At 42.7% G+C, this 19,437-nt stretch overlaps 2 protein-coding genes across 2 annotated transcripts in view; one reads left to right on the top strand and one right to left on the bottom strand.

Annotated features, from left to right (window-relative positions):
* ZNRF3 (zinc and ring finger 3) overlaps positions 1-19,437 on the top strand; it is a 173,181-nt gene that overhangs the window by 89,247 nt on the left and 64,497 nt on the right. Inside the window, 1 exon segment of the mRNA XM_050806793.1 lies at positions 16,260-16,385. Within this exon segment, the coding sequence (XP_050662750.1) occupies positions 16,260-16,385 (126 nt within the window).
* Positions 1-19,437, bottom strand: part of XBP1 (X-box binding protein 1) — a 244,453-nt gene that overhangs the window by 171,226 nt on the left and 53,790 nt on the right.

The raw sequence follows: 19,437 nt of genomic DNA, 5'->3' as shown, positions 1-19,437 counted from the left end.
TTTCTTATAAAACTCAACATACACCTACCATGTGACCCAGACATTCCACTCCTAGGTATTTACATAAGAGAAATAAAAACACTTGTCTACACAAACCTACTCAAATATCCATAGCAGCTTTATTTGTAATAGTGAAAAAGTGGAAACAATCCAATGTCCATCAACAAATGAGTGAATGAAAAGTGGTTCGCCCATACAGTGGACCACTACTCTGCAATAAGCAGCAAAACACTGATACATGGATGAACCTCAAGAACATGATGCTGAATCAAAGGACCCAGGGTTCTTCCCTTCCCCCCAAAAAAGAGTACATAATACATCATGTTTCCATTTATGTGGAATTCCATTTATGTTATAGTAACATAAATCAGATCAGTGATAGTCTGGGTATAGGGTGGAAGAAGAAATGGACCATCAGGGAACAAGAAACTTTCAGGGGTGATGAAATGTTCTGTATCTTGATAGTGGTAGTGGTTTCACAGATGTCTGTACCTGTCAAAACTTACTACACATTGTTATCAGTAAATGATTAGTTTATTGCATATAAATACCTCAATTAAGTCTGTGTTTGTTTTTTTGGGTGTGGTGGCACAAGCCTATAGTCCCTGCAAGTTGGGAGGCTAAGGTGGAAGGACTGCTTGAGCCCAGGAATTTGAGGCTGCACTATGATGGTGCCACTGTACCCCAGTCTGCACAATAGAGCAAGACCCTGTCTCTAAAAAAATATATTTTTTAAATTGCTGAATTCAGGCTATGAACAATGACAGCATTCTTAAAAGAGAGTCAACAAGTCTACCATGGAGCTCTATGACCCAACCAAAAGTGGCAATAATTCCAGTGCTGACCACTTGATTATCACCAGCAGCCTGTTATGTAGATGGGCTTTTAGTTCGTAAACAGATGACTTGGTGAAGAAAAAAGGGAACTTTACTCTTCTGATTCAGGTCTGGCTCAGAACCAGGCCATGAAACACCCAAGGACCTAAGACACAATGCCCTTTTAAGACTGCTAGCATGAAAGTGGTTCTTTTCCATGCCTCATAAGCCCTAATCGTGGTAGAATAAAGACTGACATCCCACAGGATGTAAGACATGTGTTTATAAAGGACATTGACGTGTGCCATCTCACTCAGGTGGGGCTGGCACCATTCCTATTTTACAGATGAGGAAACAGCCTTGGGGAAATAAAGTAATTGCCTGGAATAGTGGAGCTCAGCTGCATTCTTTTTAAAAATTAAATAAGAAATTTTTAAGAGATGGTCTCTCTCTCTCTCTCTCTCTCTCTCTCTCTGTCATTTAGGCAGGAGTGCAGTGGCACCATGATAGGTCACCTGTCACCTTGAACTCCTGGGCACAAGCAATCCTCCCACCTCAGCCTCCCGAGCAGCTGGGATTACAGGTTTACACCACCACACCTGCCTAAGTTTTTGTATTTTTTGTAGAGACAGGGTTTCTCCATGTTGCTGAGGCTGGTCTCAAACTGGCTTCCAGTGATCCCCTTGCCTCGGCCTCCCAAAGTGCTGGGATTATAGGGATGAGCCACTGTGCCCAGCCTGTTCTTTTCGTCATGTGACTCCACTGGTGATAGAGTCTTGCCCCACTATGTTTTTCCCTTTCTCCCCATTTACCCTTTATTTGCATAATTCTTTAATAACAGCTTTATTGAGATATAATCCACATACCATATAATTCACCTATATAAAGTGTATAATTCAGTGGCTTTTAGTATATTCAGAGTTGTACAACCATCACCACAATCTATTTTAGAACATTTAAATCACCTCAGAAAGAAACCCTGTACCTTTTAGCTCTTACTCCGCTGTCTTCCCATTCTTCTACCTCCCCAGTGCTAGGCAACCACTAATCGACTGTCGCTGTCCTATTCTGGGCTTTCATGTAATAGAATCATATAAGATGTGGACTTTTGTGACTAGCTTCTTTTACTCGGCATGTTCTCAAGATTTATCCCTGTTGTAGCATGTACCAGTACTCCGTTCATTTTTGTGGCCAAATAATACTCCATGGTGCGGGTTAACCACACTTGATGTTTCCATTCATCGGCTGATGGACATTCACATTGTTTCCACTCTTTGGTTATTATGAATAGTGCTGCTATGAACATTCATGTACAAGTTTCTGTGGCCATGTTTTCTTTTCTCTTGGGTATATACTTAGGAGTGGAATTGCTGGGTGTCATATGGTCACTCTATGTTTAAGCCTTTGAGGAACTGCCAGACTGTTTTCCAAGGTGGCTGCTCCATTCTGCATTGCCATCAGCGGTGTTTGAGGGTTCTAATTACTCCACATTGTAGCCAACACTTGGTATGACATGATATCTCATTATGGTTTTGATTTGCATTTCCTTGATGGCTAATGATGTTGAGCATCTTTTAATGTGCTTGTTGACATTTGCATATCTCTTGGAGAAATATGTATTCAGATCCTATGCCCATTTTTAATTGAATAGTTTGTCTTTTTATTATTGAGTTGTAAAAGTTCACATACATTTTCTTCTGTGGGTTTTATACTTTTAAATTATTTATTTATTTATTTTTTAGAGACAGGGCCTTGCTGTCTCCAGGCTGGAGCGCAGTGGAGCCATCATGGCTTAATGCAGCCTCAAACTTGTGGGCTCAATCCTCCTGCCTCAGCCTCCCAAGTAGCCATGATTACAGGCATGTACCACCACACCTGGCTGATTTTTTAAATGTTTTGTAGAGATGGAATCTTGCTATGTTACTTAGGCTGGTCTCAAACTCCTGGGCTCATATAATCCTCCTACCTTGGCCTCCGAAAGTGCTGGGATTACAGGCATGAGCCACAGTGCATGGCCTTTTTTACACTTTCTTGATGGTGTCTTTTACAGCACAAAAGTTTTTAATTTTGATGTTCATTTTGTCTATTTTTTCTTTGGTTGCCTATGCTTTTGGTGTAATATCATTGCTCTACTTTTTGCATGCCAGGTACATGGGCCTCTTTTTATCTGATCCTCAGAAATATAAGCAGGATGGGCAGGATCAGGACTGCCCTTCAGATAAGGTTACGTGACTCTTCTAAGGTCACACAGAAGAGGCAGTACTGGGATCCACCGTGGGCCAGTGCAGCTCAAAGCTCTTGTTCATCATAGCACACCACAGCATAGCACAGCATCATCAGGGAGTGGAGAATAAGAGGTTCTGCCTTAGGCCCTTCACTAAAGTGCCCCCTCTTAACACCATGTTGAGAATCCCCTTCTCAGAATGGTTACTTGGCAAATGTTGAATTATTTCTTCCATTTTGTTTCTATGTTTTTCCAGTGAAAGAAATTTTTTAAAAAAAGGAATGAACTTAAAATCTTGATTGGAAGGTAATGAACCTGCCTCTCAAGGGCCTGCCTTCCTTTGCATTCAGACAACTACTCAAGGTTACAACAAACCAATACATCCATTGGTCCCTTGTAAGAAATTCCCCAAATATCAGGAAACATTGTGGGAAAGGAATGCATTTGTTTTTTTGTTTTTTGTTTTTTTTCAGATGGAGTCTCGCTTTGTCACCCAGGCTGGAGTACAGTGGCGCAATCTCAGCTCACTGCAAGCTCCACCTCCTGGGTTCACGCCATTCTCCTGCCTCAGCCTCCCGAGTAGCTGGGACTACAGGCACCTGCCATCATACCTGGCTAATTTTGTTTTTGTATTTTTAGTAGAGATGGAGTTTCACCGTGTTAGCCAGGATGGTCTCGATCTCCTGACCTCGTGATCCGCCTGCCTCGGCCTCCCAAAGTGCTGGGATTACAGGCGTGAGCCACCGTGCCTGGCTGGAATGCATCTCTTTGACAATGCATGTTACTACTTAATACTGCCATTTGTTATACATAGAGCCAATTTATGGAAAAAAAGCCCTGGTTAGCTTCAAATTTTGGTCACCTGTCCTGTCAGCAGATGCATATACATTTTATAATTGTTTTCAAACTCCTGATTAAACAACATTACACTAAAGAAGGGCTCAGCTCTTAATCACTGTTCCTTGCCTGGCGTCCAGCCACAAGGTCAGTGCTTAGCAAATGTTGGTTTGAATGAGTAGTAGAATCCAAAAAAGAAAAAATCTCCTACTATTCTTACTCTCCAGTCCATTAACTTTGTAAATTCTTTGTTTCCTTTTAGTTTTCATCTAGATACAGATGTGATTTTTATTTATTTTTATTTTTTTGAGAGAGGCTGTCCAGGCTGGAGCGCAATGGCCAGATCATAGCTCACTGCAGCCTCAACCCTCCAGGCTCAAGCAATCCTCCCACCTTGGCCTCTCGATTATCAAGGACCGGACCACAGGGGCATGCCACCTAATTTTTTAATTTTTGTAGAGACGGGGGTCTCACCGTGTTGCCCAGGTTAGTCTCAAACTCCTGGGCTCAAGTAATCCTCCCACCTTGGCCTCCCAAAGTGCTGAGATTACAGGCAGATATGATTTTTAAATCTGTACATTAACTTCTCTGAAAATTTTGTACATACTTCTAATACTATATTATCTTCATTATTATCTTACTGTGGTGACATTACATCCCATAAATTATGCACATTGTTTTTATTACATAGTCTTTGGGGGAACTTTTTTTTCCCTAAGTTTTCACAGTTTAGAGGAGGTCTACTTAAAGATTTCATCATATAAAGTAACTACTTTGGCTGGGTGCAGTGGCTCACGCCTGTAATCCTAGCATTTTGGGAGTCCGAGGCAGGCAGATCATGAGGTTAAGAGTTCAAGACCAGCCTTGCCAACGTGATGAAACCTCGTCTCTACTAAAAGTACAAAAATTAGCCAGGCGTGGTGGCGGGTGCCTGTAATCCCAGCTCCTTGGGAGGCTAAGGCAGGAGAATCGCTTGAATCTGGGAGGCAGAGGTTGCAGTGAGCTGAGATCGTACGACTGCACTCTACCCTGGGCAACAGAGCAAGCCTCTGTTTCAAGAAAAAAAAAATTACTACTTTGAGGTTATTTCCTCAGGGTTTGTTTGAAAAATGAAATTGTTGGGGGAAGGACATACAGAGCTTGGGCATTGTCTCATTGCCAGACCGCTTCCCCCCAAATCAAGCCAATTTGCAGCATGGCCAGAATGTGTTTGCCCAAGTGGGGTTTAGTAGCTGGTTTACTTGACTGATTTTGCCGTTGTATTCATCACCAATAAGGTGGATGATGATTCTGTTTTCTTACTATAAATTAGTTGCATGTGTCCCTTAACTCTCAATCATTTCTTTCCTTGCAGTGTATCTTTGTTCTGTACCTGCTCATATGGAGAAGTTTAAAAAATACGTTTGTACTTTCTGCCCCACTTTGTCACTATCTGGTTCACTAATTGTCCTAAAGGAATTGACTTAGCTCATGTTGCTTCATCATTTATAAAAATATAAATGAGGCAGAGGTTGCAGTAAGTGAAGATCATGCCACTGCACTCCAGCATGGGCAACAGAGCAGTACCCTGTCTCAAAAAATAAATAGGCTGGGTGTAGTGGCTTATACCTGTAATCCCAGCACGTTGGGAGGCGGAGGTGGGTGGGTTACTTGAGTTGGATCCAGGAGTTTGAGACCAGCCTGGACAACATAGTGAGACCCTGTCTCTACTAAAAATACAAAAATTAGCTGGGCATGGTGGTGCATGCCTGTAATCCCAACTACCTGGGGGACTGAGAGATTGTGCCTCTACACGCCAGCCTGGGTGACAAAGTGAGACCCTGTCTCAATAAAAAATAAATTAATATAGCTTTGGAATTTTTTTCACTTATTTTTCTAGTTTCAGTTCAGCATCATGTAGTTTGAATGATTTGTTGTTTTATAGTATTGTATTTCATCTTAATTTAGTAACTCTTTGATGTGTTTAAGCACCTAATCCTTTTCGTAATAAGCACAATCAAGTGTCCTTTATAAGTTGCCTTGCAATTTGAAGTAAAACTATGTCAGTGAATTTCTATGTAGAGAACAATACTTGTCATCTGGTAGGCACATGGGTCTCTTTGAGTCACTTCAAGAATGAATTTAGAATTAATTTAGCTTAAGGTTTCTATAGTCTACTGCACACTTTAAAAATATTTTTAACTTACGAGGCATCTTATCTACTTGAAACTAGCAACAGCCATTCTAAGTGAGGGTTTGTAAAGTCCGATACGAGATATACATGGGGCCATATGTAAGTTTCAACATAATTCTCTGACAAAATGAAAGTCTAGGGCATACTCAAGGGAAAAAGCGGATTTGAAATGCTTGCTGCTTCCCCAAGTTTCTGACAGGTCACTTCTCAGTTGTTCATTTGGTACAGAGGAACCAAATAAGTATAGAGGCTCTTTTTGGGTTTTCTCAAAAAAAGTGATACCCACTGGGAGAGACTCCAGCTGAGTGTTCCGAAAGCCAGAGTCCTCAGCCGAGAGAACTCCACAGTCCTCAGGCAGTTCCCAGCTGGAATTCTCTGTGAAACAGCAGCAACAGCCAGCAGCTTTTTAGTGTCTGGGGTAGTTTCTGACCCATCACAGTTACCTTCATTGCTATGACAACAGGGAGAATAACTATTCAGGTTCCGTTTGATTCTAGATCCAGAAAAAGGGTTAGGCTGTTTGTTCAAAGAGCAAAAGAATTGTCCGTTTCTTTGTACAATAGAAGAGGGAAAAAAATCCTTATGATTCAAGAGAAAAATGGGTGGGGCTGTCCTTTTTCCATTCCTTCACGTAAATTATAAGTCTTAGTTCTAGCCACCACACCTTATAAGAAAAGGTCTGGGACTGATGTGAAACTCTGTACCACAGTGACACCCTACCCTGGCCGATAGTGGCAAAAGAACAAAAGGAAGGAAGTTTCCCTTTTAAATCCCCAGGAATTTTTTGATGAGATAATATTACAGAGTGAAATGTCTCGTCCTCCTATTAGTTTAGTATTTGGCTCCTGTGTAACAGTAACCCACTTAGAAGCAGGCAGCTGTTTTGAAGTTATTTTAAACTCTCAGCCTAGTGTAGAGATTTGTAACCTTGGATAAAAGCACCACTAGCCCTAGTTTCAATTTTGCCCTTTCAGACATGTGGAAGGTGCACCAGTATATCTCAAGGATTTTGTACTGAAAGCTTCTTAAAGAGCTGGTCTTGGTTTCAAAGTTTGGCTTGATGTACCATACTCAAGGGAACATAGTTCTTTTTCTCCAGATATTTAACCTTGTCTGACATCGTCTTTTGGCTTCGAAGTTCCCCTACCTTCTTTGTCCATTAACAAAACATGAAACCACATGAAACCATGATAGTCAGTCTCACTGGGCTCTGAGGAAATTGAAGAAAGTTCATCTTCATATTTAAACATAAAACGAGTTGTTTGATACCTGGTACCAGAGATGGCCAGGTATATATTGCTTGTTGGTAGCATTTTGCCTTAGTAACTCTATTCAGAAATGCAAGTGGAATGTTCAGTGCCTCTTCTAGAGGTTATATCTGTGTCTGGGAGAAAACTGGAGCTTCTCAGAACAATCACCCTGGTTATTGTGTCTGCTGTCTCTGTAACACCCAAATCTATGTCACACTCTGATGCCACCTGGGAGCTATTTTTGGTTGCGAAGGGTGGTGAGAGCTACTGGTTCTTTCTCTTACTGTGTCTCCCTGAGTCATCACCAGCCCACATCCTGGATGGCTCCCAGAACAGCCATCTCAGACAAAGTCTCCCTTCAGATGTCCGCTCCTCAGTGCAGGGATCCTGTGGGGTCTCTCTTGGGCCTGATGAAATCCTTCCCTGCCTTTTCCAGTGAGGAGGACCCATAGAATCTGCTGGAACACTTGGAGAAAGGGAGTAATTATTTCTAGCATTGCATAAAATTTTTGATCAAAATCATTCACATGTCTGTTTATAAAAAGACAAAGCGTACATCACGGTTTATAATAAAAAAGAGCATTTTCTTGATTCACCTTCACTACCCCTGATTGCTATTCCCAGAGGCAACTATTTTCAATTCTTTAGTGGTTTCTTTTGCTCTTCATTTTTGTGATTGTTTCTAAATTTCTGTAACTCTTATAGTCAATTGCAGAATAATGTGTTGACCTCCTTCTGTAGAAAAAGATTTTGCTTTTCACTCCCCTCTTCTCATTTCTGCATTCTTCCAATGTAGTTATATCACATAGGTCATACCCTGATTATGGGTTCCGATCCTGGTGTAACTTTTTGTTTTTTTTTTCTGGAGTTAATCATTGCTCCCCTCACCCTGGCCCTCCATTACTTTAGTTTGCTGTAACTATCACTTGTCATCCTCTTGTTCAGAACTATAAACTCTCCTCAGTATCATCTAACCCACTGGGTAATGAGTTATGTTTTTTTTGTTGTTTGTTTGTTTGGCTGTCCTGTAGCCTCATCCTTCTGGCCCCATCTGGACCTGTCCTTTAACAGGCTGGTTGCAAAGCCATCGTCCTGGGATTTCTCTTTATTTCTCTAATCTGTGGGAGTCCCTGTGCTTGGATCCCATGCCTGCCTTTTCCTTAGTTTTATTTCTTTGTTTTGTTGTTGCTGACAGCAACTCCTGAGGTTGGACATGGGTGGGAAAATTTGAGACTTGCTTTTTTGGGGAGGACATCTTCCATTCTCCCTCCCCTTCTACTGCCCTTTCAAGGTGCTGTCACGGTGAAGGGCACCAGTGTTGTGGTCTCTGTGTATAGTAAGCAGTAGCCACCCCAGCGTGCTTGGGCTGCTGTGGCCCCACAGCAAGGCCAAGGAGGAGCAGCCTTTGCTCCTATACCATTGCCAGTAAATCTTTTTTGTCCTGGGAATGTCTTTGATGACTCAATAATCAATAACTGTAAGAGCTAGGTCTTTCAAAGTTCATGCAGCAAGTTGATTAAATCCTGACGTATTTGCCCTGGTACCTCACTTAGCAGAGCAGAGACCCAAGTGGCTCACCAAAGACAGCAAGAGACATGGTAATAGGCCTGCCTCCAGGCCAGAGATCATTTGTTCAGCCAGCAGTCATTTATTGAGCACCTGTTGGGTACAAAGCTCTGGGTAGGGTGAAAGGGGACTTCTGAATAAGACTGTCTTTCTAGAAGCAGGTGCCCATCTTAGAGGGGAGGCTGTAGGAACCAGTAAGCACCATACAAAGCATTTGAGACTCAAGAAGTATTAGTTGATTCAAGAAAGCTCCATGGAAGGGGTGACATTTAAGTTGGTCTTGAAGGGCAAAGTATTCTAGGTAAAGGCATAAAATACAAATGAACATGACAGGTCTAGAGAAGTTGAAGGAGAGAGCTTTCCCATTGATGAAATGTCTACTGGTGTTACTATGTTGATGTATTTTATCTCATTTAATCCTTAAGGATGTCTGTATTTGTCCTTATCAGTTAAGACAGATGCTACAGTCTCCATTTTACAGATAAGAAAATCCATATGGAAAACATATAGGGGCATAGAGTGTAGAAGTACAGGCATTAGAGACTCAGAAGGGTGGGTGGAGGGGAGGAAGGGGAATGGGTTATGGGAAATTACTTAATGGGTACCATTTACATTATTCAGGTGATGGATACACTAAAAGCCCAGATTTCACCCACTGCACAATATAGCCATGTAACAAAATCACACTTCAATTTATACAAATAATTTTAAAAATCAAGGTTTATAGAAATCAACTCATATGCCTAGGTGATGTGCGTCATAAAAGGCAGAAGTGAGATTTCAACACAAGATTGCATGATCTCAAATCTCATTCCTTCCTTCCCAAAATATCCATTGGAACAAAATAAGGAGTGAGAGGGTAAGAGCGACAGTTTCATAATAATGTCAAACTCATGATAAAGGAGTGGGTAGGCATTTTCCTTCAGTTGACTTAAGCAAGATGTTGAGTATCCCAAAGTTATTGCACAAAGAGCAAAAGTAAAACAAAATCAAAGTTATAACCCAGGGCATATTTTCTGTTATACCCTTGTACTTTCATTGTAGCTTATTATTTGCATCAAGTTCTTCTGTGAATCTGCCCCAGAAGTTTTGCTTGTCTTCTCATTTCAGGCCATCCTTCCCCTTAGTATTCTCTGTTCGATGGAGTCTTGGTTCCAGTCTAAGGTTTCCATGTCTATTTGATTTTTTTCTTTATGTTTTCATTAGTAGTTCATTCTGATGTCCTTGAGTTCTTACAACTCAGCTGTTTTTAACTTTCTTAAAAATAATAAGGCGAAAACATAAATGTCAAGCATCTGACTAGGAAAGCCCTATGCATCCATATATTTTAAGAAAGTAAACTCAGAAATGCCTGCAACTTTTAAATGCTTATATGCTACATTAAGTTCAAAGTTAATATGCTTGAACACCATACACTGAAGTATCCTACGAAGAATTTTGAATGATTAGGCATTCAGAACCACACAGATCTTGTATGTTGTCAGTGCCTATATGTCGCTGGCTGGTGTTAGCATGTGTGAATAACATGCCTGGTTTTTACCTGATGATTGCAGGGATGGCGTGGAAGCAGTGTCTAGCCGAAACTTTGGAAGAGTATAGGAATTTCTTGTGGAAAAGGTTCTTATTCTCTACAGATGATTGTTATCCAAATTAGGACCTTGGGATCTTTTAAAATTAGAGGCTAATAATTCTTTTTTATCTTTTAAAAAAAATTGAGACACAATCTTGCTATGTTGGCCAGGCTGGTCTCAAGCACCTGGGTTCAAATCATCCTCCCACCTCAGCTTCCCAGTAGCTGGGATTGTAGGTGTGTGTCACTATGCCTGGCTTAGGGCCCAGTATTTCTTAGGAGAAAGTAGAAATAAACATTTCATTGGGGCTATATCTTGAAAAATAAAAATGAAAGTAATGGTTTATATTTAAATTATAATTGCAGCCTTGGACTGATTTTTGAGAATAAACAAAGATTGAATCTCGTATGGGCAGTGTGGGGATATTCTCAGCAAAATTGTATAAGACTGTGCATATGGCATCCTTTACTTAGGTTTGAGTTCAGCCGGGTGCGATGGCTCATGTCTGTAATCCCAGCACTTTGGGAGTCCAAGGCAGGTGGATCACCTGAGGTCAGGAATTTGAGACCAGCCTGGCCAACGAGGTGAAACCCTGGCTGTACTAAAAATACAAAAATTAGCCAAGTGTGGTGGTGGGTGGCTGTAATCCCAGCTACTCAGGAGGCTGAGGCAAGAGAATTGCTTGAACCCAGGAGGCAGAGGTTGCAGTGAGCTGAGATCTCACCACTGTGCTCCAGCCTGGGCAATGGAGACTCTGTCTAAAAAAAAAAAAGTTGTTTTCCAACTGAGAGGACTCTCACTTTTTCCAAAGGTCTCTCTTAATCCTTTGATCATTCTCTGTGGAAGCTCCCATGCGTGTTTCTTCTTTAATCCTTAACTAGATTGTTTGCCATTGGCTTTGAGTAGAATCCAGTTGTTGACTAATAGGACTTTCATGGACTCTGTTAAATTCTGCATTGGTTGCTGATTTGCAGTTCTAGTTTGCAACTTATTTACATAGTTTAGTCACTATATCATCTGATATTCCAACAATTAGCAGGAGTTCCCTGTTGGATTAAATATTAGATTAAAATGTGTAAACCGGTCAGGTGCAGCAGCTCACACCTGTAATTCCAGCACTTTGGGAGGCCGAGGCAGAAGGATTGCTTGAGCCTAGGAGTTCAATACCAGCCTGGGCAACATAGTGAGACCTGTCTCTACACACACAAAAAAAGTCAATAAATGAGGTGGCAGGATTGCTTGAGCCTAGGAGGTCGAGGCTGCAGTAAGCTGTGATCGTGCCACTGCACTCCCATCTGGGGGACAGAATGAGACCCTGCCTTAAAAAAAGAAAAGGTGTTAACATAGTAGATGTCCAATTAATGGGAAAGGCCTCTCTTTCACTTTCCCCGTAAAATGCAAACAAAATGGTATGTTCATTTGCATTTTATACCTTTGCCTAGAATACTCCATCCTTGGGACAGGTCAGTTCACTAAGGAATATTTTCACATAATGACTACTTCTGCTTCTCTATAAAAACATCTCCAGAGCTCATAACTTGGAGCCCTTGGGAAAAGAGAACCTCAGAGTGGAAGTGGCTGGAGGCCTAGGGTAGTTGATACTGTCATCGGGGCTAGCTAACAGAGACCTGAATCATATAATATGGTATTCAATAGGTGGGTCAAAGGAGCCTGTTAGATTGAATTAACAGACTTGTGCTGGAGATGTAAACTGGAATAAGGATCTCAGGAGAGAAGGAACTTAAGGTGGAAGTGGGAAAGTGGAATGGATGGTTAGGTAGGTTTTTTATCCTCTGAGATGTGATCTTAGTGGCTTCTTTACCCTCCACAAGAGGGTAAAGCATCCCTCCCACTGGCACTTTAGAAAAATCTTTTTAGTTTTAAAGGCTTTCATTCCTGTTCACAAGTCAATGCCCTTTACGGGGCTGACGTGTTGCACTGCTAAGTCACCCACCCCAGTGTTGGGAAGATTTGATAGAGGAGTTTGGAGGAAAGTGGGAAGGAATGACTGCTTAGGAGAGGAGAGAGGCTGGCAGTGAAGTGCAGCCCAGGGCACTGGCCTGACAGCCCTAAGGGACCCCTGGGTGTGTTTGAGGCTTACATAGTTCAGATTTCTGCATGCCTGGACACGCTCTCCACATGCTTTTCCTGAGGCCGTGTGTTCTGCTTCTTCAAGAGAGTAAGCCTCCGGCCTGGTCAGGCCCACTTCCACCTCACTGGCTGCAGTGGGTCAGGCCTGGGCTTTGGCTTCACCTGCCTCTGGGTTCCCATTCCTTGTCTTCTCCCCATCCTCCACATCTGCCACTTTCCCAAGCCTCATCATTTCTCCAGCTGTCCTCGACTATCCCTCCATTTCTTTCTACCGTGGCCTTAAGTCTTTGCGTCATGGGTGTTCAGCATTTGCAGACATTTAGCTTTGCCTCATGTCATATTTACTGTTGGTTTATTGTCATGCGTGTGTATGTGTTCTCCCTAACTTAGCATCTCTCAAAGTGTGTCCCATGAAATCACGTGATCAGATTAAATGCAAAACAAGTTTATAAACAAAGGGTAGGAAATGGTGGTTTTAGCAAAGGTTAAAAGCCCTATTAAACCATTGGCCACTGCAGAGCTTTAATTCACACATGTAGATCCTGAGTCCCTATGAAGAGCTTCTCAGTGTTATTTACTTGTGCAAGAACCTGTTTTTCATCTTGTGGTAGGTAGTATTCTGCAGGACACAGTTTCCTGAAGGGCTGCTGGAATTCACTTAGGCTCTGGAAGGGTAGAAAGCACATTGTCCTTCACTGTGGGATCTCCGTGTTAGCTGAGGACAGTGCTAGGCAGGGCGTAAGTCATTCCTGAGTAAGCTCTTAGGACAGTTGCTTTTTGTTTTTTTTTTTTAAACCTTTTAATTGTGAAATTCATATAAAATTCACCATTGTAATCATTTTAAAGCATGAAATTCAGTGGCATTTAATATGTTCACAGTGTTGTGCAATCTTCACCACCATCTAGTTCCAGAACGTTTCCATCACCCAAAAGGAAGCCCTGTACCCATTGAGCAGTCACTCCTCATTTGCCCCCTCCCTGCTGCCCTTGGCAACCACTAGTCTGCTTTCTGTCTCAATGGATTTGCCTCTTCTGGACATGTAATGGAATCATACAGTATGCGGTGTTTTGTGCCTGGCTCCTTTCTTTAGTAAAGTTTTGATATAGATGCAACGTCTTAGACCTGAGTGATGCCTCTGCTCCTCCAAAGCAACTCTTTATCATTGGTCAAACCCCATAAATATATAAGTAACCAAAAGCAGCCATTCATCTGGAAACCTCCAAGTTGCGTGGCCAGGTTAAAAATTCTGTGGAATATTGGTTGCCGTTACCATGATTTGACCTGAGACTTCCGGAAGCTGGCTGAGCTGTGCTGGAGTGAGCTGGGTCTTGAGCCCTTTCCCGGAGGTCAGAGGTGCCTGAGCTGTTGACATAATTGGCTCATTCCTCTTGCTCACCTTTTTTCTAGTCGGAGGTCTCAGCATTTCAGACTACTCATTGTTTAATAACTGTAGAACATTCTAGAGTGGGCTGAATCCTGCGGGGTCATCCTGGAGGAAAGGTTGCACCACCCGCGGCACCACAGAACCTCCATTGGCCCTTCAGGCATATTCCGTGAGCCTGAAAGCTCCTGCAAAGTTGGATGTCCCAGGGCCCTCTATCTCATATCTTGGAATTCCCAAGGGGTGGGGTATCTCTCATCCACTATAAAGACAGCTGCTGGCCGCCCTGTGCTCAGCAGTGGTGACCTCTCACCTGCCTTATGAACTTGTGCAACCCCTTTCCTGTTGTTTCATTGAATTGTCAAGGATCTCTCATTTTTGGCCTGCAACTTTTGCCCTCCACTTGTTGCTGTCTCTGGAGTCCAAGAATACCACTGCTGAAGAGGTTACCTGCCTGCCTAAAGTAACTTCTTTCAGTACACCGTCTTCTGCCTAAGAACCTGTAATACTGTCTTGGTGTCCAGACTCCATCCTGATTTTTGAGCCCTTCTCTTTCCTTCTCAGTGTAGACAGTAACCCTTCCTACTCATCAGACTGGATGTATTCTTTTCCCCCCTCTATATCATCTCTTAGCAACTCCTCCCCAGGCTTGGAACTGACTTCCCTCTCTCATTTTGCCCTGGTCAGTCTAACTCTTCCTTCGAAGCTCTCTCGAGGCTCAGCAGCTGCACAAAGCCTCCCCAGACATTCTAGCAACTCTTGCTGCCTGCACCAAACTCATGTTACACTTGAATACCACAGGATTTAGAGCTGGAAACTTTTTTTTCTAAGGATTTTATCTCTTAAACTTCCCCTGTCAGATGGTCAGCTCTCAGAGGAAGGGAGGATAAAGTAAGCAAGTGGAGTGGGAAGGCACTGGATTGTGAATCCAAGGGCCTGGAGACCTCCGGGTGTGCTACATACTGGCTATGTGTTGGAAAAGCCACTTATCTTGGATTTCTGTTCTTATCTGTAAAACAACCAGGGCACAAGGTGGGCGTATTAGTTTCCTATTTGCTGCTGTAACAAGTTTCTACAAACTTAGTGGCTTAAAGCAACACAAATATTTTCTCTTACAGTTCTGGAGGTCAGAAGTTCCAAACAGGTCTTCAGGGCTACATTCTTTCTGGAAGCTTGAGGGGAGAATCCATTTTTCATCTTTGTCAGCTTCTAGAGGCTATCCTCATTTCTTGATTAATGGCCCCCTCCTCCACCTTCAGAGTACATCAGCCTCTGCTTCTGTCATCACATCTGTTCTCCGTCTTTCTCATGCTTCCCTGCTTCCCTTATGAGGACCTTTGTGATTGCACTGGACCAACCCAGATAATTCAGGGAATCTGTCCATCTCAAACTCAATCACATCTGCAAAGTCTCTGGCTGTGTCAGGTAACTTATGCACAGGTTCTGGAGATTGGGACATAGATATCTTGGGGACCATATTCTGTCTACAGTGTGTTCTTAGGTCTCTTGTGTTTCTAACTTGTCATGAATCTAAAGACGTATTTCTTCCACTTATTTAAGAGCTTAGCACACACAGTGCTAGGCTTATCAACTTCTTGATAAGTTATGTTTATCCCTGAGGATTTCCTCTTCTCAGATTGTTATTAGGGATTCTAGGGCCTGGTACCACTCAATGATAGAACTGTGAGCACAGACCTTAGGGTTGTTCTGGTTTGACTGCACTTTCACACACAGAAATTTGACACTGCTTATCTACCCATCTTTGATTTTGTGCTTTGCAAATTTTGAAAAGACCTCAAAGAATTTTATCTGTTTCCCAGTAACCACGGGTAGCCTTTAAACAGCCTGTTAATTACACTGGTGATTTCTGTGGTCTCTGCATAGAGTCCGGGATGTGTTTCCAGATCCTCTTACGTAAGTTGAAGTAGACATGTTGTTGAAGTCTAGAAGCCAAACAATCTTGGATACTAACCTAGCTAGTCTTGTCTGTAATTGCTACTTAGTGTTAAATTTATGGTATTTCACAGCAATTTAGATTGGCATTTATATGGGAATTGTGCTGTTTTCTTTCCCTAGATCCTATTGGGCAGTTTCCACCTTGGATCACCATCACTTAAAAGGCAGTAAAGAAGCATGCATAATATACATTTATAATGGCTCTATTGTGTTCTCCCCAGTGCTCAGCTCATTGTGCTGAAATAAAATTCCCCTTGGGTTGAAAAACCGTCCCCACTCTTAAAATTTTAAGTTTTGACATTACTTTTGGCTATAGTATCTGAGAAATACACAGTATGAGTCAAGCAAACATGTAGCTTGCCTGCTGAAGTTTTCTTCCCATTTTATTTCCTAGATGCACCCACTGGGCCTATGTAATAACAATGACGAAGAGGACTTGTATGAATATGGCTGGGTAGGAGTGGTGAAGCTGGAACAGCCAGAATTGGACCCGAAACCATGCCTCACTGTCCTAGGCAAGGTAAGCACCAGGCCCTTGGAATCACTGTGTTTCTGGTTGGTGTTTTCTGCTCTTCCATTTCAGCATTCCTCAGATAGTTGATTACGGAGAAAAGCCATGCTGGCACAGTGCTTCTTCCCAGCGGAAGTTGTCTAAGGTGGGGACTGAGACATGCCTTATAGTGGCCCACCAGTGTTTACAAGCCCAGACTCAGAGAGACTGCCAGTCTCAGAGTGGGCTCTAGCCTCTTGTCCACCATGTGGCCTTGGGCAAGTTGCTTCACTCAAGGAGTCTTAGTTTCTTATCTGTGAAATGGGCTAATAATAGAGATTCACAATACTTTATCTTACACCCTTGGGGCAAGATGTTTCAGAATTCTGAGATTTGGGGGGTTTAGAAAGGCATTAAGGGGTATAGATTTTATATTAAGTAACCTCCAAGAGACCCAGGGAAGCACTCAGTAACCAAACACATTCACATTTGTATAGCAAATCATAGGGATCTTCACATTAAGTGGGATAACTAAAATCTAAATAACCTAATGTTAGTTCACGGCAGCTTTGCCTCCAGATGAGTTTCAGGTCCATTAAGTTTTGCTGCCAAGTAAGTTATGGGAAAATGTTTGGGTTTTAGAGCTTTTTTTGGTTTCAGAATGGCAGACAGCAATTATGGTCCTGTATTAGAACTTACCTCATAGGTGGTTAGGAGGTGAGATGAGATGCAAACGCCTCACACAAAAGTAAGCCCTCAATAAACGTTTGCTGCCATTGGCTACCATCACTCCATTTAGAAGTACTAAAAAAGACATTTTAGCCAAGAGGGTCAGCATTACTTTGACTGCAGTATAAGATAGAAATAAACTTTGGAAAGGCACTCATCAACAATCTTAAAATATGACAGGTAACAACCTGTTTTAAACTGGATTTTGTTTAAACTGCATCATTTTGTTAAAAAGAAAGGTTTAGAGAAGGTGATTTGAAGTTTGGTTGGGAGAAAGGTGGTCTCTCCTAAGGATAGTGGTACTGACTGGATATCTGTTATATTCTCAAAAGCTGCCATTCTAGGTACCATGGGGAGAGAGCTGGGGCAAAAAACTGTCCTGGTTCCTAACCTCTTGAGGCTCTCTTTGAGAAATCCAGGAGAGAGAAGGGGTAGTTTTGAAGCAGGGTGCTAGAGAGGGGATACTTTCCAGACTTAAAGTAGTCCCTGCCATTGTCTCTTGAAAGACCTTTGGCCCCAGGTTCAGGTCTAATCTATTTGTGGTTTTTGCATCCCTCCTGTCTTCTGAATAACTTCAAGTCACTTGTCAAGTTTTCCTGCCCTTTAGTTGGAAAAAAGAACCCCACAGGAATTATTAGCTGTTTGCTTTACAGTTCACAAAGTTGAATCGAGGTGTTTTAGGTGGCTCAGGCCCTGATACTTCATCGTTTAAATAATTGGCCAGAGCTGCTTAGTGGTGGTAGGAGAGCAATGACCCCCTTGAGGATATTTTAGTGTTTTCCTAGGAGAAATGCCAGCTACATCTACAGGGTAGGAACAGTGCTTTCCTTGTAGGCATTACGCTCCTATTATAACATTTTCTCCTGTACTTTAACTGCTGTTATGCAGGAATCGGCTCCTTGGCTTCATTTGCTTTGCCCCAGTCTGGTGGGGCTCCATCTTTTTGTCTCTCGCATCTATAAATGGGTTGGAACAGGGATCACAGGGTCATCCTGTAGTTCTCCCATGGTTTAGTGGTGGGGAAACTTGCTGAAGTCACTCGGAGAACCCAACTATTTCCTCTTCTGCCTGGAACAACCATGTAGTGGTTTTACTTGGAGAGTTTTGTATGATTTGGCCTGCTGGCCTGTGATGCCAGGGGGAATAAAAAACCCTAGGCATATATTGAATCATTAAGTGCTTCTTAAGTTGATTCATTCTCCAAATATTTATTGGATGCAGGGGCCCAGAAGCTGAGCATGTGGTTCTACCTGCTTGCAAGCAGCAGCCCCCACGTTTCTCTGGAAAGGCTGATGGCGGGCAGCATTTGCACATGGTTAGTCATTGCAGTTTGGCTTTGAGTTTACACCTGAATAAAATCATTAGCACAAAGCTTGGGCCAAGGAAAGACAGTTTTGCATTTGTTTAAAGCCTGGGCCGGTGCGGGAGGTGCGATGAGTCAAGATCTCTGTCTCTTCCTCTCTTGCTCTCCTGCCTCCCCTCTCTCTTTCTCTCATCATCTTCTTAAAGTGTGCTTGTTGTCAGTCTCAATTTCATTAACTTTGACAACTGCGTTTTCTTGTTTTCTGAGCCCCCAGGGGCTGGTAGCAAAAAAATAGGTTAAAGGAAGGCAAAGTGATTCCCGCAGCTTAGTCCCTGCAGAATTCATGATTTTCCATCCATTTCTTGGCTCTGAAAAAGCGGGCAGTGGACAGAGGCAGAAAAGGCATAGGAGGAAAACAGCCAAGCTAGCTTGAGGGTGGGGGCTCCTTCCTGTGGATGTTGAAACTTGTTGAAGACCCACGAAGGGAGGACTCTGTCCGCTGCAGGCGGGCCAGGCATTCGGAAAAGCCTGTGGGGGAAGAGGGGTGGCCTAGACACAGGCTAACCCCCTCCCCAGCACCCACCCTCTTCACCCACCCACCCACTCACAGACAATGCCACAGGGCGAAACCTTGAAATAAGAGAGGAATGTCCTAAATTAAAACATGTAAATGCCTCTCCAAGAGTTCAAATAAAATTTCATTTTAAAAGCAAAAGACATAAACTTGTCACCTCGGTTTATTACTGAGTGCTTTTGAACTTCTCAGAAAAGAACGCTCTAAACTCATGAGAGAAATATGATTTATGATCCCCTCCTTCTCTTCTTTTCCATTCTGTGGGAGGAGGTACAGACAGGATCAGCTAGGGAGGCAGAGCTGGGATGAGGGCAAGCCCCCACGGGGGAGCAGCAGGCCAGGGCGCCAGGCCAGACCCTGCCTCAGACCAGGCATGGACACATCTCTCCAGCTTTCTGAGCCTCTCTCTTGTACTTAATGTGAAGAGGCTGTTCTGGGTTCCTTGTTCTTCTAATATTTTGAGCTTCTGTATCATA

The sequence above is a fragment of the Macaca thibetana genome, chromosome 10, assembly GCF_024542745.1.
Source record: "Macaca thibetana thibetana isolate TM-01 chromosome 10, ASM2454274v1, whole genome shotgun sequence".
Lineage (NCBI taxonomy): Eukaryota > Metazoa > Chordata > Mammalia > Primates > Cercopithecidae > Macaca > Macaca thibetana.
This window is presented reverse-complemented; position numbering and strand designations above follow the sequence as displayed.